Source organism: Phodopus roborovskii, unplaced genomic scaffold (assembly GCF_943737965.1).
Source record: "Phodopus roborovskii unplaced genomic scaffold, PHOROB, whole genome shotgun sequence".
Taxonomy (NCBI): domain Eukaryota; kingdom Metazoa; phylum Chordata; class Mammalia; order Rodentia; family Cricetidae; genus Phodopus; species Phodopus roborovskii.
Window position 1 is genome coordinate 17,624,356 of NW_026126408.1, and position 25,822 is coordinate 17,650,177.

A 25,822-nucleotide genomic window follows, 5' to 3' on the forward strand; every position below is an offset into this window, starting at 1 on the left:
AACACTGTTAGCCGCATCTTACTGCCACTACTAGTTTACCCACATTTATCAGTCTTAAGTCTGTAGCACTGGTGACATTGTCCAGTGGTAGATCACTTGCCTAGTATGGGAGAGGCCAAAAATGAATGAATGAATGAATGAATGATGCATGAAAAAATGGATGAATGAGTAACAGGTTTATGTCTATTTTCCCTCCAAAAATGTATACTTACATTTGCATATGTTTATTTCTGATACAAGGATAAGTATTTTCTGTTCCTCTGGCTTTATAGAATTGAACATAATATTCAAAATACAAGTAAGCAAACAAATATGAATATTACTGTTGATTGCTACAAATGTATGTTCCAGACAACCCATATTCTTGACAAAGAGGGTGACTTCTCTCTGAGATATGGTACTGAAATAACAATGCTTTATTTGTGTATCACTAGCCATGTCCCCCCATGTGTCTCTGAGTTGTGAAAGACACAGACCTTTGCCTCAAGGTGTTTTAAAATTAATCCCCTCATTGATCCCAAGACTTAAATATGCTCCATGTACTTCATTTGATATTAGATATTTCTTTGCTTTCATAATGCAATAAGTGAAATTGAGCTTTTAAGTTTTCCAGTGTAGAAATGAAATATGCTCAGACTTGATGCTGTAAAGGAGGAACATTTGAATTGTATATTTCTGTCAAAATAGTTCCATTTTTGAACATTAAACAAAATTAATCTTGATTTATATAAAAATGCCAGGAGATGAAAAAAAGTTGAAAAACCTAAGAAATTTGAATCCTGATCTTTATTATAGGCTCTTTGGCTGAAAAGTGATATTTTCTTTTCTAATTTCTTTTGGCTAAATAGAGGCAAAACCAGGTCTCAGTACAAATGGCCCAAGAGCTCATACTGAACATTTTATCATTTAGCTTCTAGAGTCAAATCCCCCAGAAGTCACTCAGTCATCTGACTCATTAATTGCAGCAAGTCTTCTCAATACATAAAGTTCCTGTCTGTGGTTTCAAGTGTGGTGGTTAATAACTGTCAATCGTTAGTAAATTAGCTTTGTTCTGGGATTCACCCTTTTTTTCAGAATAAGTGAATGGGTCAGCTTGAAAAATTTGAGTTCAAATATGTGATAAGTGTGTGTGTGTGTGTCTATGCATGTGTATCTGTGTGTCTATGTGTGTATGTGTCTGTGTGTCTGGGTGTGTGTCTATCTGTATGTATGTCTATGTATATCTATGTGTGTGTCTGTGTATGTCTGTGTGTGTGTCTATGTGTGTGTGTCTGTGTGTGTGTATCTGTGTGTCTGTGTCTATGTGTGTCTGTGTGTGTGTGTGTGTGTGTGTGTGTGTGTGTGTGTGTGTGTGTGTACATGCTCACACATGGAGGTCAGAAGACAACTTGCAGGAATCAATTCTCTTCTTCCACCATGTGAGACCCAGAGATCCAGCTCAGGTCATCAGGTTTGGCAACAAGTGCCTTCTCACTAGCATTCCTGAAGCAAGTCCTCTGTGCTGTTTAAGTAATATGTAAGAATCTGTGTCATTGCTAATTTTGTCCTATTAGGCATACTGGCCTGCTTTGAGTGATCTCTTTTGCTGGAGGTGGCTTTGTGATCATTTTCTCTGCCTACTCTCCTCTAATGCCATGACTACATCAGTGCTCTGTTGAGAGGGGTGGGTTTCCGAGTTTGTCCTAATGCTGAAAATGTAATGGATGGTAGTGCTACTACCCAGGGGCCATTGTTGAGAAACTATGTGATAGGCATAAACTTTGCAGTCTTACCTACTGAAAATCGACATTTTCAGTCAGAAGTGTGCTTAAGATTTTTCTTTGTCCCCCCAAAAGTAATGGTGATGTGCAGACAGTATGGAAATTCCATGTTAATAGTCTCTTCAGGAATGTGGCAGGTACTCTGGAGATTCAGAGCACACTTCAGTTTCACATTTTGTCTTACACATGCCAAACTGTGAATTTCTATGGCATTCTGGACCCGTGAAAGAAATCCAACTTAAATATAGTCTGGCTTTCGGCTCAGACTAGCAGCGAAGCTCAGAAATGAATGCTTCAATAAGTACAATCCAAATTGAACGCACATGTTTCACTAGCTTCAGATATTCATGTTCTTTTTTAGCAGTTTCCTGGAAGAAAGTCTGGGAATTTGCCTGCAGTTCCTGTCGTCAAACTTTTTAGACAGTTCTTATTAACCAATGACTTCTTTGAAAACAGAATCTATGTATGGTGTTTACCACATAAAGCTGCAAAGCGTTGGTCACTTTTAAAGGGCTTCATTGAGCCACAGAGTAAAAGCAGAAAGGAAGTCTTAGGGAGCATTGAGAACATGACAGATGAGCTTGTATATGGTATTGACACTCAGGTCAGCTGAGATCCTTGGCCAGATAGAGGTGATCCTGGGTGCCAGGTTGGAGGGCAAGAACAGAACTGAAGTCCACAAGGTTAGAATTCAGATTGCCGATGTAATGGATTATCAGCAGATGAAGAAGAAACAAAGACTTTACGTAAAGCAAGAATGTAAAATCATACTGAGAAATAGGCAAGTAGAAAACGAGGTGCATACCCTTAAAAGACATGAAAATAATAAGAGAAAAATATGACTGGTCCCTGCTGATTTTCCTTTCATTTTATGTTGGCTTTTAAAGTTAGCATACAAAGTAATGGGCTTCACTGTGGGGTTTTGTACATATTTTGTGCATATTGGTCCCCACTTATCTCCCTAGTTTCCTTGGTCCTCTCTTTTGGGCTCCCCTACCCTTTTCCCCTATTGTGTCCCTTCTACTTTCATGTCACATGCCTTCAGTTATGGTTGATTTCCTGCTCCTTCTTTAAGATCTTCTCCTCTCATAGTCCCTTTCTAGTTTCATGACTTACACCCACACACATTACACAAATTAAGGTCTTGAGTTCCCATATGAGAACAAGCATGCTGGTTTTGCCTTTCCAAGTCTGGCTTATTTCTCTGAAATAATGACTTCCAGGTCCAGCCATTTCCCTGCAAATGCCATGATTTCATTTTTCTTTAAGTTTGAATAAACTTCTATTGTATTTATACATACCATAATTTTTTTAGCCATTCATCTATTGATGGATGTCTAGGCTGGTTCCATTCCCCAGCTATTGTGAACAGTGTGGCAATAACTGTGAATATGCGATGCGAGTATCCCTGTGGTATATTGACTTGAGTCCTTTAGGTACCCATGAATGGTATAGCTGGGTCACATGATATTTCTATTTTTAAATGTTTTAGAAATCTCCACATTGTCTACACACTTCTGCTAGCAGCAGGTAAAGGCCCCCTTTTCTCCAAATGCATCCTCATTTTCATTTGATTTTTTTTGATGACAGCCTGTCTGACAAAAGTGAGATGGCACCTCAAGGCAATTTAATTTTCCCTTTCCCCCTGTAGACTAAGGTGTGCAATACTTTTCCAAATATTTATTGTCTATTTGTGTTTCCTCTTTTGAGAACTGATTCTCCAGTTTGTTATCCTTCTTATTGACTGGGAAATTTGTTGGTTTCATGTTTAATTTTTGTAGCTCTTTATACATTCTAGGTATGAAGTCCTTGTGTGAAATATAGTTGAAAAGATCTCCCATTCTGCTTGTGTGTCTCTTCTGCTGACTGTCCCTTTTGATGGTCTGTTGTTTTCTTTCTTTGATTCATCAATGGATAATCCAAGTAATCCAGATTATGTGGCTATGGAGAGATGTAGAATTCAGGGCTAATAAAGAAAGGCAGTAAGTCAGTGGTTGTTAGAAGTTATTTTACACAGGTATTAGCAGGACCAGCAGAAAAGCCCCCAGAAGAGCTGTATGTGCAGAAAGTGGTTGCTTTTCAAGAAAAAGAGTGGAGTTGTAGCTTAGCATGCTCTAAAAGCCACTGGGAAGAACCTAGATCTGGACTTTGTTGAGCTACACATATGTCCTGCTTATTTTGCTGTAAGCTTCGTGTTTGACAGGGACCTGTCCTATTCATCCACTTGTAGAATGCATTCAGAAAACATTTGAATTGAAATAAAGATGAACTTCTAAGAAGAAATATTGAGGACCTCTTCAGTAAAAAACAAAGGAGACCACAAGGAACTTAGGGTGACCTACGTGTCCTGCTTGGATAGTGTGGAGGATGTATGATCACTTTTTTTTTTGACATCAGTTACCTAAAAGACCCCAAACAGATCACTGTTCCATTAATAGAGTAGATATGGCAAGAAATTTTGTGGTATACTTTTAACATAATTGATATACAGTATGAAGGGTAAGGATCTCACACTTCACACATGCTGACTTTCTCAAGGAGCAAACAGAGTCATGAGGGACACAGATAAGTGAACCATCCAGAACAATGCTGTACATGAGCCACTATGTATGTGTGTCAGTTCCGCTGTGACTGGGTAAGCTACTTCTGGCATCACTCTGCTATTGTTATCGAGAGCAACGTTAGCCAACATGACAAATGGTTTGAAAGAACGTTTTGCTTTCTAATTCCACATGTTAACAGTATTTAGAGTGCCTCTGTCTCTCTGGCTTGGGAAGCAAAAGCACATTAAGGACAAACAGAATATAAGATGTTCACCCTTTGCACATGGCATCAGCAGTTTACAAATTGTGATAGCCACCACTTCTGGACCTCTAGGTGTGTGTAAACCCGTACACTAAGTTATCAACACAAAGTCATGCAAATCATAACCCCTCTGGTCTCCTTTCCATCTTTTCCTTTTCAGTGAAATATAGATTTTATTTCTAATATATTCAGCAGATATTTATGGAGTGGCATGCCTTGTCTTGCCCTGAGGAAGTCCACATCCTTGGAAGGGAGACGCAGATGTGACAGGACTCCAGTATTCTAGGACCCTGGGGAAAGGACAGGGAAGAAACAGCATTCTCATTGATGGCTGTTTCTCAGAGTGCTTACTAATATTCCTCAAGGCTCTGCTATGTCTAAAGCAGGCCAACTGTGGATTGAACCTTGAAGATGGCTGTTTTTATAAGCTGACATGGTTGAACAGTCACTGTCATGTGGTCCTCTGACAGTTCAACTTGTCTTGTAGTCTCTAAAGTGGACAGGTGCTACAGTTGGGTCACGAAAGAGAAGTCTCTTTCAAAAATAGGTTTTCCCTACTATGTGACTGGTATTAGAGGGAAACAAAATAGGTCTCATTTAAAATATTTGTAATTCTCTTTTCAATGGCAGACATTAACGAATGTGCACAGCCGGGGCTCTGCGGTCCTCATGGGGAATGTCTAAACATGCATGGGTCTTTCCACTGTGTCTGCGAACAAGGGTTCTCTGTCTCTGCAGATGGCCGCACATGTGAAGGTAAGAGAACACATAGAAAATCCTATGACTCTGGCGTGAGAAAGTTGAGAAATAGCTTTCTGTTGAACAGGCAAAAAAGCTCCAAGACTTAAAAGGTATTTGTAATTCAAGACTCAAGGCTTCTGTACATTAAGGTGACTCCTACTGGAAAGATAGCTGGCATTTACAAGTAGAATAACCCAAGATTGTAGTAGTGAAAATACCCACAGGCAGTTCTCACACTCAAGCTACATTAACGAGTGAAAACTGCTACAGCTGAGAATTCTGGGTGAACACCCTGACTTTTTTTTTTTTCCTGTTTCGATTATCCTTTTTGTAAGTCATCTTGCTTATTCTGTTTATAGAATGTATTTCCCTGCTTGACTTCTTTGTAGCATCAGGAATAGGGAGTGTCAAGCATTATTCCTCTCATCTTGTCACCTCTAAGTCAGTGCCTTTTCTTACTTATCCACATTGTATATGAGCCCACAAAGGCTTGTCAGACCATAAGACATTTAGAGAGCACCAATTCCCTTTTGGAGGTCACAGCAATAACTGTTAGGTTTATGTTCTTCATGACATTATAGTCTGAGAAATGGAGGAAAATTCCATCCAAATGTGTTTTAAAGCAATCTGAGATTGCCATGATCGTAAGTCCATTGTCTCTTTTTCAAGATCTAGGTTATTGAAAATCAACTGCATTTTGAAGAAGTACCTTGTAAATGTTCTATTCTAGGCCTAAGAGAGTACCTGGATTCTTCACTCTGAAAAAAAAAAAAATTACTGCAGCAGGAAGTGTCTGCTCTCTTGCTAGTGCTACAGTGGAACCCAGCCGAGGCCGGGCGTCCAGATTCAGCTGAAACCAATTATTATATTGGGAGGAATAAACTGATCTTATAAAACGGAGATTGTTGAAATTGTTCTCCTGCTGAGCAGACAAAACATGGAGGCCAGATTTGGCTTCGATGGGAGAAAGATAGTGCAGGGTGGAACCGGAGCAAACAGAGCGAAGGGTTTGGAAGGAATCCCAATGGGGAAACGGAGGAAGGCAGCACTGCAATGTGGGCGATGGGAGATTTACAAGGAACTTGGGCTTTGGTGCTTCGTGTTTTATGTTAAGTTTATGTCTGGGGCTCTGAGGCTGTAGCCTTTTGAGAAGACACTGTGTGAGCACATACTTCTTCCCCTAGCTGAGGGGGTGCTGCCTTGCCCAACACTGACAGGGCAGATTCACAGAACCCCACATCCACAAAGATGCAGACTTACTTTTTTCCTTCACTGTAAATCGTGTGCTGCCCTCGCTGTGGCATGGTCACAGTTGCTACAGCTGGTAGTTGTATCAAGATGCTCCACAAAAAGGATGGATCGTCTCAGATGATCGTCCATCAAAGCTGTTGTTCCAGACAGCCAGCGCTAGAAGATTTGGGCGTGTTTGCCTTCTAGATGTACTAATTTTTCTTTCATCCTGTACCTTTTTAAACATAGATTTCTGCAAATTGGGAGTTACATAATCATTCTAATTTGGTTGCAGCTCTAATTTGGTTGGTCATTTACTTGGCAAGAGCCTGACTTTAAAGAAATGTGTTTTTAGAAAACTTCTAATGCTTGTAAATTGCTGTGTTTGTAGCCTGCTCTCTTTGATACCTTTCCATACCCTCCATATTCCCTAGGCTGGACATTTTACAAATAATAAAGGGTAATTTTAGAATATCACAGTGATGTATGGTAGTACAACTAATTATTAAAGATGTTATTTTCCTTCTTGAATAAGTTCCGTCAAGATTCCGGTTTTAGGGATTAATCCAATACACTAAATTGGTCCAAGTTTTCTTTTGTTGGATTGAGTCTGAAACTTATGGCAAGTGCTGTCCTCATTCAACCTCTGCCCGTGGTGTAGGACAAAGCCAGATCATGTGATCAGAGTTTGGCAATGGAATTGGTGTGTATAGTGTTTGTATTAATGCTGAGAGTGGTTGGCACTTTTGGTCCAGGTCCATTCACCAACTTCCCTCTGTGCTGCTGGTTAAGCAGCTGAAGCCATAGCACAGCTGACAGTGACACACTTGCTTCAGTCAGGGTAGATGAGCTAGGAGTAGTACAACGAAGTGGTCTTAGCATAGCCAAAAAAAAAAAAAAAAAGAAAGAAAAAAGAAAAAAGTGGGGCTCTTCCTTGACCCTGGTATCTTGGGCAGTTGTCAGTGTCTGGCTTAATGACTGAGTGGCTGTCAAGAGAGAAATCTTCAGGCTTAACATCACCAGTCCCTCATCTCACTTACCCGTGTGTGGTATCTGGGAGCAAAAGATAGAATGTCAGTCAAAGGTCTAGTGGGGTGGGGAACAAGAAGATGAGCCGAATAATTAGTAATTATTCATTCATTCACTGAAGTATTTATTACTGAATGCCTGTATGGTTACAGACACTGCTCTGAAGGCACAGTACAAGACAGTTCTTGCCAAGACAGAGCTTGTATCACAGGAGGGGACAATCAAGATTAAGTAGGGATGTACCCCATAGGATACATTGTTCATTTAGTTTTAAATCACATGACGTATTGTGTTTTGTGGCTCTATAAATAGCTGCATGGTGTAGTATGCTACAGATCATGTGATATATATATAGCATTATATATAGTACATTGTACATAAGTAAGTGTATGTATATATACATATATGCATATGTACATTATAAATCCCAGAACTGGGTATTTGGAAATTACAGGGGAACAGGGCCCCTTAGATGGATGTTGTCCTCTACCCTTCTGTGTTGTCTCTTGGTTATAGCTCATCTCCTGCTACATTCCTTTCACCATGTGACCAGAGCTCTTGTGTGTAAAGTGACAGTGAACTTCCTTATTTCCCATACATCATCATTTTATAACCCACTTTGTGCTATTCATTTACTTTAAAGTCCCCAATTCCTTTGCTCTTTAACTTTTATTATTATTGTTATTATTATTTATTGTGGATTTTTAATTTACAAGAATGGTGTTTTGTCTTGGTGTTCACTAACCAGCTCAGGGAATGGCTTCTTTGCCATGGGAAGAGAGGAGAAACACTAAGCCATCAGCCTGCCCTGGACCCCTGGGGAGAACCCTTTCTTGCTCCCTGACTGTATCACCCTGCCTCTGGCCTCATACCCATCTTGTGTCAAGGTTTAGTGAGAATTTGTGTTGTAATCCAGTGGTCTTGGGAACATCACATGTCTTTGAAGCTCATGTGCCCTCCAGCTGACTCACATGATAGAAACTCATATTGGTTTCACAAGGATCCAAGGAGCCAGCAAAATAATAAAACACTTAGAACTTAGGGATCTTTCCTTCTTCATTTTCCTCTGTTGATCAAGCATACTAATTGGGCCTCTCAGCCATGTACAATAAACCCTTCATAAAGTCCCATAGTTCAGAAAGCATTTTCATTCACCCATTCAACAAAAAATTGTGTTTGTTTATTTATCTATTTTAATTGCTTGGAATGAACCCTAGGGCCGCACACATGCTATGTAAGCACTCTACTACAGAGCGCTATTCCTAAACCTCAGCAATCACTCATGAATATCTACTATATGCAAATTACAGTCCTAAGTAGTGGAGCAACTTCAGTGACCACAACCTAAAGATACCTCCATGTTTTTGTTTGTTTGTTTCTTTGATTTTGAGACAATAAAATAATAGTGTAAATGACTTACAAACATCAGGACATGATAAAGCCTGTGAATAGAAATAGAGTTTAGGGAACCATGAGGTCTAGAACAAGAAAGGAAGCTGCTGTGACCCTAAGGAGGGTGGCAGATTTGACTGTTCTGCCTCTGTAAGTGGGCTAATGAACAAAAACTTACTTTGTATTTGAGTAAAAGATCCATATTAGATGCCTTTTAATTTTAAACTGATCTTTGACTCCTAAGTGACAGAGCACCATCAGTAAATATTCAAAGGTTCCAAGTGACTAGCACTCTGTCCCTATCCCCAGCATGAATTCTGTTCCCAACAGAGAAATAAAACACAAATCATCATGACATGAGTGTGAGTCCCCATGTAAAGTGTGAGCTTTGGCTAGGTGATCTCAGTGCGTGCTCTATGGTGAGAGCAAATGCCCCGTCTCTGGTGTATTGAGAGTGTGAAAGGCTGGGGGCAGTAGAAGGGGAGCAGGGGATCTATGGAAATGATAGCCCTCATTGAGACTCTATAGCTACTCTTGGAAGCAAAATCTGTTAAAAATCAGATGCATGTCTGGCATTTTTTTTTCCTGGTAGAAAGAGACAATAAAAGATTTTTGTTTAAATTTTGTGTTGTATTGTTACACTCCCACCTTAACCAATAATGATGATACTGTTATTTTTCACTTCTAATTATAATACTTGGGACTGAATGTGTGATAGATGATTTTTACTAGTCTTCAAGACAATTCTGATACTGGTTGAGAATTTGAGATCTGCAAGACAGAGAGAGAATCTCTTAGAACATCTATATGGAACTCTCAGAAGTCTAGAATTTTTTCTTCAGTCCCCACAAAATCATATCCTACTAATAGAGAACTATAGAGAGCCTTTTTGGACATAACTGCAGCCTTGCTCATATATTCATCTAGAAAAAGGAAGATATAAACATTCACCTATCACAGCAGCTGGCTTCTTGAAGCACATTATAACAGTGGTAGCAATGTGAATGAAACAAGGTGGCTTCGGACTTGTAGCTAATTTTGTCATCATTGAGCAACTCCACTCCCGGAAATAATGAACTCAAAGCAAGTGTGCTGTATGCTTGACCCTGAAGTCCATTTTTCAAGCATAGTGTAGCAGTGAAGGACAGATCTGCTGCTGACAGAGCACCGAGACATCAGTAGTTTCATGGCACAAAGATAGAACTTCATATCCATCACTAAAGAGAAATATTTCTGAAAGTAATTTAGCCAAGAATGATGTTAAAGTACCCTGACCCAAAATAGATTACATCCTGCTGCCTGGGCAGAAGATTTTTAAGTTTATTTTTTTAGTCATTTTAAGGTCTGAAACTGAAAAGTCTACTAAGGAAAAACAGTTTGAGTGTTTCTTACGTTTATTGGATGACTAAAAGAGGGGGAGAGAAATTTAACAAGAGGCTATATTGTCTACCACATTTAGGGGGAAAAAGGCTCAGATGATATTCCAAGTAAAGGATGTGCGTTCCATTTGTTAGGAGTACTGTTCATATTCACTCTTCCTGTGAACATGCTTCATCTAGAGTGAATGAAAATGAATATTTAAGTCGTTAAGGAGAGAGCTGAGGAGATTTTGATGGAACAAGCTGCCTTTAGGCCTGGAATCCAGATTTTCCCACGTGTTGCTTGATTGTATATCGACATTAGATAAAGGAACTCCTAATAGAAGAAGTTTCAGGAACCCTTTCTTGGCCTCTTTTCCATCTATTGATGTTTACAAGCCCAGAGATAGGCAGAATCATCAATGCTTTCCTTGTAACCAAATAAAACATAACATTGCTAAGAAGCCAGGTCAGCAAATGGGAACAGACAACGCATGCCTTGTATGGATGCCCTCACAGGTCCTTGGCACCCAGCCTGAGATACCTGGTGTAATATACATTGAGAGGTCTTTGTAGGTTACGGGCAGCTCTACTGCGATGTTTTCAAACTTCAGATCTAAATTCTGCTGCTCCACATAGCATGTTAGAAGCAGCTACTTATGCAATTATCTTGGACTCCCCATGCAAATGGGCAGGGAATGGTTCCAGGACTGCTAGTAATACAAGAGCATAGTGGTTAGCTGCCATTCATGGGGATCTCACTGACTACATTAAGTATATTGTGCTTTTCTTCTCATTTGACGTTCCCAACATGCCTATGGCCTACATAGGTATTAATTGGTATGCTTTTGGCTGCAGCAAGTGAGGACATTTATTATGTTAATAAGGAGCACAGAGGTCCTCATCTCTCCTTCCTGGGGTCTTTATTCAAATACTGCATGCTCCCAGAGCACTTTTCTTAGGCTTTCTCACTCCTTAATGATTGTGAATTCCTGTTTCGGTGTTTTGCTTTTTCTTCCTCCATTCCCACTCTGTTGTTCTCCTTTGTGCCTGTGTTGCTGTCATCACTGCCTTTGCAAGACTCTTGGGTCAGGGAGGCAGCGGCCATTTTCAGTTTTGCTCTGCACTTTGTGTGTCACTGGAAATATTAGGTCATAATAGGTATTTGGTGAATGAATGGTAGAGGCAGTGTTGTCTTTACTTCATCATGTGTTAGGAAACCTTTGTAATAAGGTTGCCCTGAGTCAAGCATGTCATGCACATTTGCGAAGTCTTCTTTATTCTATAAGGTATGTCCCCAGTAATGGTTGGGCACAGAAGCGGTTGGACAGTTGAGTTTGGGATCTGAGTATGTGAACTTCACCTCCAGCTCCTTCCTTTTTAGCTGTGTGGACTGGGTAAGTTATTAAAGCAGCACTACCTCATTTCCCCCAGATATTGAGGGCCGTGCTACCCATGTGAGCTGGGTGTGTGGTGGTGCCATCAACCCAGAATGGCACCTAGCCCACAGAGCTTGCTGAATAACTGTGCTGTTATTACTATCTTAGTGCTTCTTACATGGGTACTTTAGTTGCTGTCACTTGTTTCCTTTGTTACATAAACACAGGAACATTTAAAACATGTCCATTTTGTGTTAGCATTATTTATAGAATATGGATCACACAGATTATTTGTGAGTGAAATTATTTGGTAGTTCCAGGTCTAGGTCTATGTATTAATGGGTTCTATCTCTGTTTTTAAATCCAAGGCATATATAGTATAGTAACTAATTTCTCTATGGTTTGCTTTAATTCTTCACCTTCTAGAGTCCCTAATGCCACATGACCAACTCAACTTTTCCGTTCACCCAGCAGATGAATGTTTCAGATTGTTTTGGTATCTTAATTTCTAGTGAGGCTCAGGCCGGCACTGATGCTTCCTTGCCCTGAAGCACAAGGGCTAGTATTTCTAAAGGTACATGGTCTATTTTCTGTGGTTTTATAATTGATCTTTCTTGGCTTTCTATTGAAATATAGAAAGAGAAAAATTAGAATAGCGGGGGAAAAAAGAAAACCCTTTGGCTGAATTTATGTTGCCTCTGGGGCCTATGTGTCAAAAAGATGAATCTGGGGTTTGATATGTTTGGCCAATGCCAAGGGCATTCTCCCAGTCCACACTGGCTGCTTAGCCTAAGAAATGGTGTAGGAAAACAAAATGTACAGTGTGGCCTGGAATTTAGAATAAGACCTTTGTGCTCTCCAGGCAGGCTAGTATAAAAAGTGTAAAGCTATTAAATGAATTCATGGGTGATGTAAATGTTTACTAATAGATGTGTTAAGACAATGTAATATTGCATTCATAAAACTTATGATGGCATAAAAACACAGATGCATATTCCATGCCTTCTGTCTCTTGTGAGAGCTGTGGAGACAAAACATATATTCAGCTGTGTACAATTGAAGCACAGCATGTTTTCTAGTATTCTTAAGAAACCTTTCTCTGAATGGCATGAATGTAATTTATAGTGGGACCCAAGCACTACATTTCCCATGATGGTTCTCTATGAGTGCCTTCTGGATAGAAAAATGGTATTATAGCAAAGGCTTCTCGTGTTAGTCTTTTAAATTTTAGAAAGATGTGTTTTCTGTGACAAATCTAATTCTTTCTCATAGACTTTTCTCCTTTTCAGTCACTTTTCTAGTTTTTCTATGGTATTATCTTTGCCTTGGTGGAAAGAAATGTAAAATGTGTTTATATTCAGAAATATATTTATTTCTCCAAAGAAATATAGACAATTACTTTGTGGGTTTTTGTTTTGCATTTTTGAAAAAAAATCAATTGCTGTGAGAGTTTACACACCTGTAGTCCCAGCACTACTGGCGGCTGGGGTAGGAGGACTTCCACAAGTTCTAGATAGGCCAGAGGGAGATGCTGCCTCAGACTAGACAAAAACAAAACTGTGTCTTGTTTTATTAAAAACATCCTACTTTGTGAACTTAATTTTTTTCTTCATTGTCCCAGATCCTCAATTGTGAATCTTTATGTGAAATATCAAGGTTTTGTTGGAACCAAATAGATATCTGGCCAATCCATGTTCCCCCCAGGCTGTGCCCCCTAGCTCTCTACTCTGCAGCTCTGGTCTCCAGCAGCAAGATCCTTGCCAAGCATAAAGTGCTTGCATTCCAAGCTATTTAATGACACAAACGACCTTTCCAGATACAAGACTTGAGCTTTGCAAGCTCCCTCAATAAAGAAAACCATTATGGTCAGACCACTTCCTCTGCTCTCTTGGTCATTCATGAAATCAGCTTGTCACTATGGTTTGAAATGTAATCCTGAGCTGACGTGTGCTTTTCAAATTTTTCTTTCCTTTCTTTCTTCCTTCCTTCCTTCCTTCCTTTTTTTTTTTTTTTAAGTGAGCCTTGCAAGACTTCATTCTTGAGAATGCTCATTCCTGACCTTCTTTGGGTGATTCAGAAAGAACCTTCTGTTATTAATCCTATTTCTCTGTCATTAGCCTTCTGGTGATGAGAATGAAGGATAATTTAAACACTTAAAATGTAGGACTCTTTTGGGTATCTTAAAAAAAAAACTCACAAAGTTAAAAACCTCAATTCATTTTATATTTTACTTTTGTGTAAAAAAGCTTTTTCTAACAATGTTCACTTTTAAATGTCTGAAAAAGGGTGTAGAGTAGGGATGCACTCAGGATTGGAAGTCATTCCGGGGCTGAGTAGGTGACTTTCAGAGTGGGTGATGTGGATTCAGCTTCAGCATGTCTGAAAGAATAACCTAGAAACATGAACAGCCTCTTGAACATTTAATGTGTCTAATCCTAGAGTGTCACAGTTTCTGTCTGTTCTAAATATGTAACTGTATTCACCAGTACACTGATAGAAATAATTCCATAATACTGCTTTATTGCTTTTTATAAGAACAGTGCATAGTTGCTTGGATATGGAATTCATATATTCCTCATGACTTGCAGTAGGCCTTTCTAAAATGCAGTTAAAGCATTAAGACATAGTGTGTCACATGTGTAGTCAGTCTGGGTTATATTGTTTTAAATAAGCAAAAATAGCTTGCCTCTATTTCGCAGTTTTTTTTTTTTAAAAAAGAAAGATTTAGGAATAAATTACAATGAACAGGAAGTAATGACCAAGGCTTTTGTGGTAGAATCCCTTCACAGGGAACAGCTTTCTTCATTATTCTTTGTTTTCTACTTATGTATTTTCTGCTTGTATGTTTGTTGCTTCTTCTATTTAATTTTTTTAGGTGCATTTTGTCTTTAGTTTCTAGTCATGGCAGTAGATCATTTTATAATGCATGTATTTATAGCTATACAGTTCCTCCTTTGGAATCGGGATATTTTATATTTTATCATCCAGATAAAAATATTCTGAAGCCCATTGCCATTTTTTCCTACCATCAGTGAACTATTTAGAAATAATTTTCTAAATCCCCAGACATTTAGGGGGTGTTTTAGCCATCTCTTGGTTATTGATGTTTACCTTACTATGCTCAGAAAACATGCCCTAATTTACTTTAATCCTTGAATTTGTTATGGCATAAGAAATCATCAATTTCAGGGTCTGGGAGATGGCTCAGTGGTTAAGAGCACTGGGCTGCTCTTCCAGAGGTCCTGAGTTCAATTCTCAGCAATCATATGGTGGCTCACAACCATCTATAGTGGTGTCTGATGCCCTCTTCTGGCATGCAGGTATGCATGAAGATAGAGTACTCATACACATAAATAAATAAATCTTTAAAAGAAAAAAAGAAATTATCAACTTCAGTAAATATTTCTCTAATACAGTGCTGGTTAATTTTATTAACTCAACACAGCTAGGATTATTCTGCAGCAAAAATGCCTTCATCATATTGCCTGTAGGCAGGTATGTGGGGGCATTTTCTTCATTAATGATTGAAATAGTATGGTCAAGCCCACTCTAGTCAGTGCTATACCTGGGCAGGTGTGCTTGAGTTGTATTTTTTAAAAAAAGCAGGCTGAGCAAGCCATAGAGAGCAAGCCAGAAAGTAGCATTTCTCCATGGGTTCTTCTTCAATTCCTCCAACTGGTTTCTAGCTTTGAGCTACTTCCCTGCCTTCCCTCAGTGATGAACTTTATATAACCTATCTATAAGACAACTGAATCTTTTCATACCCAAGTTGCTTTTGTTCTGAGTGTTCTATCACAGTAATAGAGAACAAACCAGAACATAGACTTAGAAACAAGTTATGCATATCTATGTAATTAAATTGTTCAAAAAATCAATATATCTAATAATGTTTTTGTTCATGTATTGTATAAGTAACTGAGAAGAGGCATTGAATAACTCTGGTATTATTTTAGGTATTTGTCTGCTTCTTACTTTAGTTTGCCAATGTACATTTTGCATATCCTCAGACAATAAAATTAAATATAGAATTGTCAGATATTTATAGTGGGTTGACCATTGACCCATTGACCGTTTTTTTTTTTTTTTTTTTTTTTTTTTTGAAGTAATCTTCTTGTCTCTAAACCTCTAAACACATCTTGCCTTTGTCTACTTTGTCTCTCATGAGGAAAGTAGTGTTGATCAATGGTACATTCTAATTATTTGTTATAACTATTTGCTGATATGATAAAAAATGAAGGAATTAGATCAAAAGCAATTGCAAATGCATACTGCTTACAATTGTTGATTAAATATCCATATGGGCATAGCTGGTAGCAGTTGGATCACAGTAGGCCTAGTGTTCTGCAAACTCCAGGCTGAAATTACAGCTGAGAGTCCTCAAACGCAGGCTGTATTTGCAGCTTTTAGAATGGATGAGGCCATCAAGATATAGCACAGAGAGTGAGAACAGAAGATAAGTCAACAATGAGCTTGAGAAACATCAATATGTACCCATCAAATAATTAAGACTGTTTGAGGAGTTATCCAAAGATGGTTGTGAAACCCAGAAGCATAGGAGATAATAGAAACCAAGGAAGGAAAAGACTTCAAAGATTGGAAGGTGTTCAGCTGCATCAGGTACTGCCTAGAGTGATGTGAAGATGATTACCCAGGAAGGAGGTACTGTGCCTGGCAAATTGGTGATCTTACCAAAAGCCCATTCAGGGGGAGTCTCATATATAGGATGCATCCAAGAGCAAATGAGAAATGAGGGAGGAAAAATAGCATGTGTAATAACATTAAATGCTATGATTGGATAGGGAATAAGGTGAAGAGGCTCTTTTGATTTTTGTAAGACCATGAGTACCTGGAAATGGTGATTCTTGGGCAGTGATCCAATATAGAGTAAGTGGGAGTAGAAATGCAGGGGAAAAGGGGGCAGCTGGAAAAGCAAGTAACTTAGCCAAAGGATGGACGAGTTCAGAGGTCATGCCTTAAAACCCTTCTCATCATTATGCATGGTGATTAACTGAAGAGGTTCACATTGCCCTGATGGAATGCCCAACACAATTAACTTGAAGAAGTAAGGGTTATTTTAAGCCGTGGTTTCTGAGGTGAATGGTGACTTTTGGCCCCAGGCATCTGAGCAGAACAGATATCATGGGGTCAGGAGCAGGGGAAGAAGAGATTTTCACCTTGTGGTAGACAGGAAGCTATGAGAAAGTAGGCCTATGCAAAACACTTCCAAGGACCTTCCTTGTGACTCATTTTCTTCAGGTAGGCCACCTTCTTAAGATACTAGAACCTCCTAAGTAGCACCATGGGCTGTGGTGAAGAGTTTTACAAACAAGCTTTTTGGTGCAAGACACATTATATTCAAACCATAACAATGGTTTGAGCAGAAAGTTACTTGACTGAATATTTCTACAAGTTTTTAAGCATTTTGTTAATTATGAGTAATAAATATGTGTTCCTCCAGAGTGTCTGAAAGCACAAAACCAAGTTAGGAGGCCATTGTCCAGTCAAGACTGGAACACAGAGAAAAGAATGGAGATAGAAGCAAGAGATAAAACCAGGAGGATATGGTATTAGATAGATAGAGAGAGAGAGAGAGAGAGAGAGAGAGAGAGAGAGAGAGAGAGAGAGAGAGAGAAAGAAGCCTTCCCCTTTTACAGATTAGATCAGAGGTTCTCAACCTGTGGATTGGGACCCTTTGGGGGTGGAATGACCCCTTTACAGAGGTCATCTAAGACCAGTGGAAAAAATAGATACTTATATTATGATTCTTAACAGTAGCCAAATTACAGTTATGAAGTATCAACCAAAGTTATTTTATGGTTGGGGTCACCATGACATTAGAAACTATATTTAACATAGTTAAAGGGTCGCAGCATTAGGAAGGTTGGAAACCACTGGATTTGATAATCAGGATTCTATTTGTGATTTTAAGGTTGTTTTTGGTGCCTGTAACTATAAGAGAGGAATTGGTGTGGTCTGCCATGACTGACAAATATCAGCATTTGGGTTAGCTTCTCTGGACCCAAAAGCTGCTTTCAGAAATCAAGTAGGAGTCTAGTCCTGGCATTTTTAAGTAATTACTTAAATAAGTCTTTGCGAGCAGTGTATCCTAAGGTGGGGAGGGGGGCACATACAAGAAGGTCTCTAATTGGCCAGCTTTGTTTTCTAGAATTTGGCCTGTTTATTTCTTATTGCATATCTTAGACTGCTTCAGATAGATTTGTGAACACCAATTCCCTCACATTTTTTTTCTCCTGCCCTTCTCTCTTCTTCTTCTATTGGCATGGAAGTCAGACTATACAAAGACATTGGTTTATGCTGTTCTTTGGGCTCGCCCATTTCCCAGAACTAAATTATTATCCATAACACAGAAGGACCATATTCTTTAGCCCTGTGGATATTGCCAGACCTCAGTGGACCTTTTTAGAAAGGCTCTACAATATCCTATTGTATTGTCTGGATGCTCTCCAAATCCAGTTTTTAATTTCCTATTGGCTAAATTTTATTTTTTCTTCAGGGCTGTGCTCATCTCCTGCTCACTGCTGGCTTTCCTCTATGCTGTGAGAAATACCTTAATCTCTTTTGGGCCCGCAGCCATGCCATTTTCAAATTCTTTTGGGCAGACATTCTGCTAACATCTTTCAGTTCCACTTCTTGGCTGGGGTTTACTGTCTTCTGATCAACCCCCACTCTCTCAAGAAACAGTGTGAGGTCTGCGATTCTCCTGAGCAGAAGCCTTTGTCCCTTTTAACATAAGGCCCTTTTAGGTGACTGTTTTCCTAAAATTATGGCACCAAATAGTATACCAACTGCAGGTAATCAGGAAGATCTCAGATGAAATAGTAGGTCATTTCCTTCTGATGAAAAGATTGAAGAATATCAATTCTAGCTATCAGCTTGGGTCTTTCTGAGACTAGCACACCATTGGAGCCTGGTATGTGTTTTCCAGGAGTCCCTTTAACAAACATCTTTGGAACCTGCTGTGCTCTGGCTTCTGGATTTCAGTATGGTGGTGCTTCTTGTGTTAAGACTTGTTTAAGGACAGGAGGTCCTTCTAAACTGCAAGTCATAAGTGATGCCAGTGAGTGGCAGACAATGGGGCTTGATTTGTGTATTTCCAGTGTACATGCTCCATTGTGCTTTTGTTGGGCTCACACTGGTTCACTCATTGAACACGAGTAACATTTTTATAGTCATCCCTGTAAGAGGCAAGCCCACATGTTGAATAGAGCCTTCAATATAAATTTAGAAGGTTGTAGAGAGATATTCACTTTGTGTGCAACTGTGGCACTGACCATGCCCATTGGGAGTGGAGACGAGTGGAAGTGACCTGGAAAACTAGGTCTAAGGAACAACTTCTCTTGGTGGGACACGGACAGGCCAGCATCCAGAGGCATCCTTGGGACCAGGAACCTGCTGGTGTTCATCTGTCTATGTTGTAAGTTATTTCTCCCTGAATAAACATCTATTCAGCCTATTTGTTTCTTCTGATCCTTATTAAACCATGATAGAGGGTGATCCTCAACAAGGGCCACTCTTTTGCCATCTCTACAACTCACTGTTTTTGTCACTTGTTGGAAGTCACTTTCCTCTCCATGTCCCAGTTTTCTGGTTCTTAAAATGAGAAGGCCAATTTTAATAAAACTGAAATCTCCTTTAAGTCAGGATGAACAATATGATTCATATGATAATGCCCTGATACCATGAAGGGTCTTCATTCCCAACATTGCGATTGCCCTTGCTAGAGTATCCTAGAGGCAAAAGCGTGGCTCATTTCTGAGACTTTCCCCCTAGTATGTGGATATATCTCAAAGCACAGATGTTAAGAATCTGAGAATTCTTCTTCTTCATAATTGAAGGCTCTCTTCTTCATAATTGAAAACAAAACTGAAAAATTTGTCTGAAAAAAAGAAAAGAAAAGAAAATAGACATAAATGCACCCTTCTTGAGATACACATAGACTTTTCGGAATGTGGCACACAGTGGGGCTATTTGTGTTTACTATGAATTTCATTGTCAAGTTCTTTGAAGGAAGTTTTAAATTTTTGATGGTCATATAAGCTGCCTGACCTATTCTCTTTCAGAAAATCATGTTGAATCTTTCATGTTTTTTTCCTAATTTTACTGTTCACTTTACCAAAGTGAGAGGATTAAGACTAAGTGACTTGTATTGGCCTCTATTCAGGAACTGAAGGAAAGTTGGAGTTCTCTTTTACCACATAAGCTTTAAAAAAAATGGTAAATTAAGAAAATATATTGACTGAAAAGCTTACAGATGTACAAAGCAGGTCAACTTTTAAGACCTTAAAAGTGTGGACTTGACAACCAATGACACAATTACAACTTCTAACAGTAGCTGTTGGCAGCTGTAAGCATTCTGGGCTGTGTTCCTTCTAATATTTAGAGGTAGTTTTTTGGGGGAGGGCAGGGGAAATGAGTTTAGTGACCCACTGGCCTTGTAGGTGGTATCGTTTCTTGACTTCCTTTATGTTGAAACATCAATATTTACCTGTACTTTTTCTCAATAAAAAATATGAAGACCAGAGCTGTATGGGAAATTAGTAGTTCTTTTATGATAATATGCCTAATATGTGTGAGTTGATGATTGAGTAATCACTAGGCAGTCAATTCCAATAGATTACTAACTTTGAGGGTAATGTTACTAGTGATAATTTCTACCATGACCCTTACCAGACCCATAAGGAAGATTGCTGTAGATATTTTGACCTTGGGCAAAGAAAATGTGATATGTTGTTGATTCAAAAATTAGTCTCAAATTCCAAATTCAGCCCTGGCAAAACAGAATGATGCTCACCTATCCAGATAGATGATGGAAACTAGATTTGAAAGCTCACATCATCAAAGAAAGTGAAATAATTTTTATGTTGGCCATTAAAGGATTAAAGTAAAGGACTGGGTAATCTAGCTCAGTGGGAGAGCTCTTGCTTGGCCCTTCTGAGAAGTGGAACCAATGCTGTCCTTCACTTAAGCTATTACCTCACCTAACTGTTGAAAACAAAGAACTGCAGAGTTGCATTATATCATTTTTTATAAAATATTAATTGTTGTACCACTAGTCTCCAGCAGGCACTTCACATTCCTTTTTCCTATCCATTCTAGTCCAAAGTATTACTCATCTAAACTTGCCTGGTGAATCATTGTTACAGTAAACTGAGTCTGCAACAGGCCCAGTAATTCATAGCCAGCTGAAGTAGAAGCCTGAAGTAGCTGAATTCCTTTTCCCTTCTTTCTGTTTTAGTAGAGAAATAAGTTGTTGGTGAGCGTGTGCTGAAGGTTCCCCATCCCCTCAAGCATGACTTGATACTTGTCTCTGCAATAACTGAGGGAGATGCCAAGACAGAGATGCCCCCATATGCTGACTCCAGAAGGGTCAGCATGAGTTCCTGAGCAAAGATAGGAGTGGGAGAATCAGTTCGAGAAGAAGTTTATACCACTTTAAAGTCAGTGGGACTCTATTCTAGGGTTAGTTGGAGTTCAAATTGAGAAAGCTATCTGAGAACTGCTACCACACATGTAGCTGGGAGCCAGATAATAGGAGCCTTGTGCTCTAGCCAAGAAGAGATAGTGAACATTTTGAGCAAGGGAATGGAATAGGTGGGCTTGTATTTTTCTTAGAGCACTCTAGCAACTGTTAAGTACAGAGTGGATTACATGAGTTCTCAACCTGTGGGTCACCACCCCTTTGGCAAACTTCTACCTCAAAAAAAAATATTTACATTACAATTCAAAAGAGTAGCAAAATTACAGTGATGAAATAGTAGTGAAAATTGTTTTATGAATGGGGGTCACCACAACATGAGGAACTGTATTAAAGAGTCTCAGTGTTGGGAAGGTTGAGCACCACTGGATTAGAAGGAGGACAAAATGGGGACAGGGAAGCCAACTGGGATATAAGGAGTATCCAGGAAGATAGAAATAGGATAGGGCAGCAAGAGAGAGTTTTAGAGGCACAGGAGGAGGGAGTGGCATTAAGATTAGGGTATTAGGGTCTAGTTGGAATTGCTGATGAAGGGTGTATGGGAGAAACAGAGCTGCTGTGAGGAGGGCAGTGATAACAAGCTCATTTGTCACTGACATGTCTATTTGGTCTTAGATAAATGTTTCAACAGAGCAGAACTCAAACTTTGAGAAAGACTGGGAATCCATAAGCATGTAAATGGTAACTGAAGAATTGCTGAACTTGCAGCCCCCCAAAAGCAGTGCAAAGAACAACATAATCTCTTTGACAGACGCCCACTTGAGGAAGTTCAGTTAGTGGTGGCATGTTAGCTAAGTGTGTCAGTGACAGTATAGAATTCCTCCTCATGGTTACAATCAGTAAACCAGCCATAATCCCAGCTTTGTGTGGGCATTCAAATCAGTGTAATCCATTTGCTGCATTAGATGTCATGAGGAAGATTTGCTGGTTTAGATTTGAAATGATTGGGTTTTCTATTCAAGTTGGGGAGACAAGATAGATAAAAGGGAAGGATGGAAATGAGAGAAAATGCTCACCCATGTCAGGTAGAGGCTTTAAACTCTCGGTTTAAATCCAGCAGTTACACTTGGTAATGATGATGGCAGAAAACCAAATAGAAACAGTTAAGAACAAGAAGTGTATTTGGGGAAGGACTGTGGCTGACAAAATCTTTCACCCCAAGGACTCTGGTAGTTAAAGCTTAGTGTCTGGGAGGATAGATGGGGAAAGCTAGCATGCAGTAGATCCCAGGAATTCTGAACCTGCAGGCCATGGAAGGTAGAGCATTGGGTGCCACAGGGAGTCTGTGGGATGAGCTGTTATAGTACCTGTCTGACATTCATAGGGTTCTGGAATCTATTGCAACACTGAAAAAAAGGAGGTATTAAAAAATATGGTGGTGGGGTAGGGTAGAGAGATGGCTCAGTGGTTAAGAGCGCTTGCTCTGCAAATGATCTGAGTTTGGTTCCTAACACCTTAATGGTAACTCATGACCACCCATATATAACTCCGTAGTCCAGAAGAACCAGCACCCTCTTCTGGCATCTGTGGGCACCAGGCACACTTGTGCACATACATCTGTACAGGCAAAATACCTATGCACACAAAAGTAAACAAATCTAAAAATCAAAAATAATTTTAAGAGAAGATGTATGGATAGGTGTATGTTATTTGCAAATACAGTGCTAGTTTATATAAAGGAATTGGGCATCCTTGAGTTTGGAAACCAATCACTCACATATGCAGAAGGATGGCTACATTAGGAAATAAGGCAGTGACATTTTGCATCAATGCCAGAGAAAAGTGGCACATGGGTGAGATCAAGAGAAAGCTTTTCCAAGTAATGCTAACACTTCAAGGGCAGTGGGTGGAGGAGCAGGGAGAAAAGTGACTGGAGATGCTGGAGAAGGATGCAGAGAAGGACCAGGGTGAGCACAGACCAGTCAGGATGAAAGGGGCCCAGCTTTGAAAGCAGAAGGGACAGCTTTTGTGGAACTGAGAAAAATTAAAGAAGCTTCAATTTAATAACTTACATATTTCAATTAAAGTATGAGATAGCATGACTTATTCTCAACAATATCAGTGTTGGACAATTTGGAAAGGAAATAAAATTTGTTGGATATATCTTCTTTTTCTTCCATCCTACAATTTAGCTTTAGGAACATTAGAAATGCTCAATCTTACTAAGGTTAACCCCTCCTAAACTAAATCCTGGTGTGTGGTTCTTAACTCACCATTTCCTTTGTGATTTGTACCTGATCTATCATTTTACCATGAAAATAAATTACTTTTAACATATATTTGTTTCTCCAAAGCCTTGTATGTGGTGGGCTGTTGAGTTCTGGGAAGAGCAGAAAGCATGGTCGCTGGAGGTGTGCATGGTAGCTAAATAAAAATGGGAAGGGAAGGACTATAGGCATGGTTCCTAGAAAGATAAAGATGGATTCTAGCTAGAAATTTATTATAAGTAAGGCATTTGATTAGAACATGTTAATGTGGGAAGAGCACAAGACCACTGTTTAAGAGCTCCAATGTAGATAATCCTGTGGAGTAACTAGCACTTGGAATCTTGAGTAGCTGTAACTGGGTGACACATAATTTTTCTCATGAGCAGCTGGGCAGCCTAGCTCATCAGATTCTCTCTCTCTTAAACACAGTCACATGGTTGAGTAAACCATTGTTTTTTTCATCCTATACCTTCACAGTTGGAGCTTTTTTAGCATTTACTGTATCTGGCCCCCACTCCAAGTGGCTATGAAAACTGCATTGAGGGGTTTGGAGAGATGGCTCAGTGGTTAAGAGCACAGGCTGCCCTTTCAGAAGACCCAAGTTTAATTCCCAGCACCCACATGGTAGCTCACAACCACATGCAACTCCAGTTTCAGGAAACGGGATGCCTTCTTCTAGCCTGCCTGGGCACTGTGTCCACATACATGGGTACACATAAACACATACAGGCAGAAATTCTTCTTACACATAAAAGTAAATAAGCTTTTTTTAAAAAAATAACTGTGTTGAGATTTTCCATGTTATCCAAGTCAGACAGGCCACGATCAAGGAAACAACTACCAAATACCATGCAAGGATACAGTGGGTAAGGTGAGGATTCTTTATACACTACAAGTGAGAATGTAAGCTAGTCTAGGTGCTGTGGAAATCCATGTGGAGGTTTCTCAAAATTAGAACTATATGATCAGGTATAATGATTCCTTATATACCCAAAGGGCCCTAAGTCAACACATGACATATTTGGACATCCTTGTTTATTGCAGCTCTAGCCACAATGGCCAAGTTGTACAACCAGCCTAATTGTCCATCAACAGATGAATGGAAGAAAATATGGTGTATTACACAATAGAGTTTTGTTCAGCCATAAAAATAAAGAAATTATGTCATTTTCAGGAATAGGTAGAGCTTTAGATTATCATGTTACCTTAAATAAGCCAGGCTCAGAAAGAAAAATACCATATGCAGAATGTACTGACTGTGGCTAATTGTGGCAGTCATTTCAGTGTGAAAATATTTCCTGGGGAAAGGTCAATGTTTTCTCATAGACCCCACTATTTTAGCTACTAAACCATTTTCATCAAAACATCTTATTAACATGTATGGTGTTTTTAAAGTTCTTTTTGTGTAAACATAATCCTCCCGTCTAATCATGCTGTAACAGAGTGTCTTTGCTTATCCATCCCATACCTGGTGTTCATCGGCCTATGTTCACTTCCTGTCTCATGTTCAATGTCTTTTTTGCAGATATTGATGAATGTGTAAACAACACTGTGTGTGACAGTCATGGCTTTTGTGACAACACAGCTGGCTCTTTCCGCTGCCTCTGTTATCAAGGCTTTCAAGCCCCACAGGATGGGCAAGGATGTGTGGGTGAGTTCTCAATTTTTGTTTTGGTTTCTCCCCTCATCATGTTTCATATATCTTTTCCAAAAGAAATGAATGCTGTCAAAACTAGGAGGATTCAAGCACCGCTGTTTGCTTTTTATCATAGGATTTGATATAGTGAAAATTGTGTGTCCTTTGGCCTCTAAAGGGGACAGGGACATTAAGAGAGAAGTAAGTTACTTAGGGTTATTTTTAAAGGACATCTGGTTAAATCTAGCAAGGTGTGGATCTGTATAGTTTCCTGTTCCCAGGTAATGAAGTCTGTCACATGGTATAGCTTGGCTGTCCTTGACTCTAGCCTCGTTAAGCAGCATGTTTAAGGATAAAGTGTCAGCACAAGCTTCTGCTTCCGGGAATAACCCCAGCATGATAATGCTTCTGATTGTGCAACTGCTATGGGATAGACAGGGCTGGGAATGCCATTAGATGTTCCTAAGTGTAGTCTAACACAGGCACATAGAGGAGAGCTCACATTTTTTAAATATGGCTGTGATGTCTGCAAACCTGTTATGAAACACACTTTCTGTTAAAGCAGTTTCATAGAGATGGGGGGGTGGGATTATAGAACTTCCAACTGCACACATTATGCAACCTTTTCTTTATTCTTCTGAGTAGAGAAGATATCTGTGTTTGCCACAAAGCAGGTGCCATTCAGGGGAAGCATATCTAGGAAGCAGCCATACATTTTCACAAATTCACATAAACAACTGCCAAATCAAAAACCACAGGTCACTCTTTAAGAATTACAAGGAAATAAAG

General features: G+C 39.4%; 1 protein-coding gene across 5 annotated transcripts in view; it reads left to right on the forward strand.

Annotated features, from left to right (window-relative positions):
• Positions 1 to 25,822, forward strand: part of Ltbp1 (latent transforming growth factor beta binding protein 1) — a 385,515-nt gene that overhangs the window by 318,684 nt on the left and 41,009 nt on the right. For 4 of the 5 annotated variants that reach the window (XM_051181869.1, XM_051181868.1, XM_051181871.1 and 1 more), the window contains 2 exons: positions 5,196 to 5,321; positions 24,923 to 25,048. In XM_051181869.1, coding sequence (XP_051037826.1) covers positions 5,196 to 5,321; positions 24,923 to 25,048 — 252 coding nt within the window. The remainder of the gene's footprint in view (positions 1 to 5,195; positions 5,322 to 24,922; positions 25,049 to 25,822) is intronic. The other variant, XM_051181870.1, reaches the window with a different exon arrangement.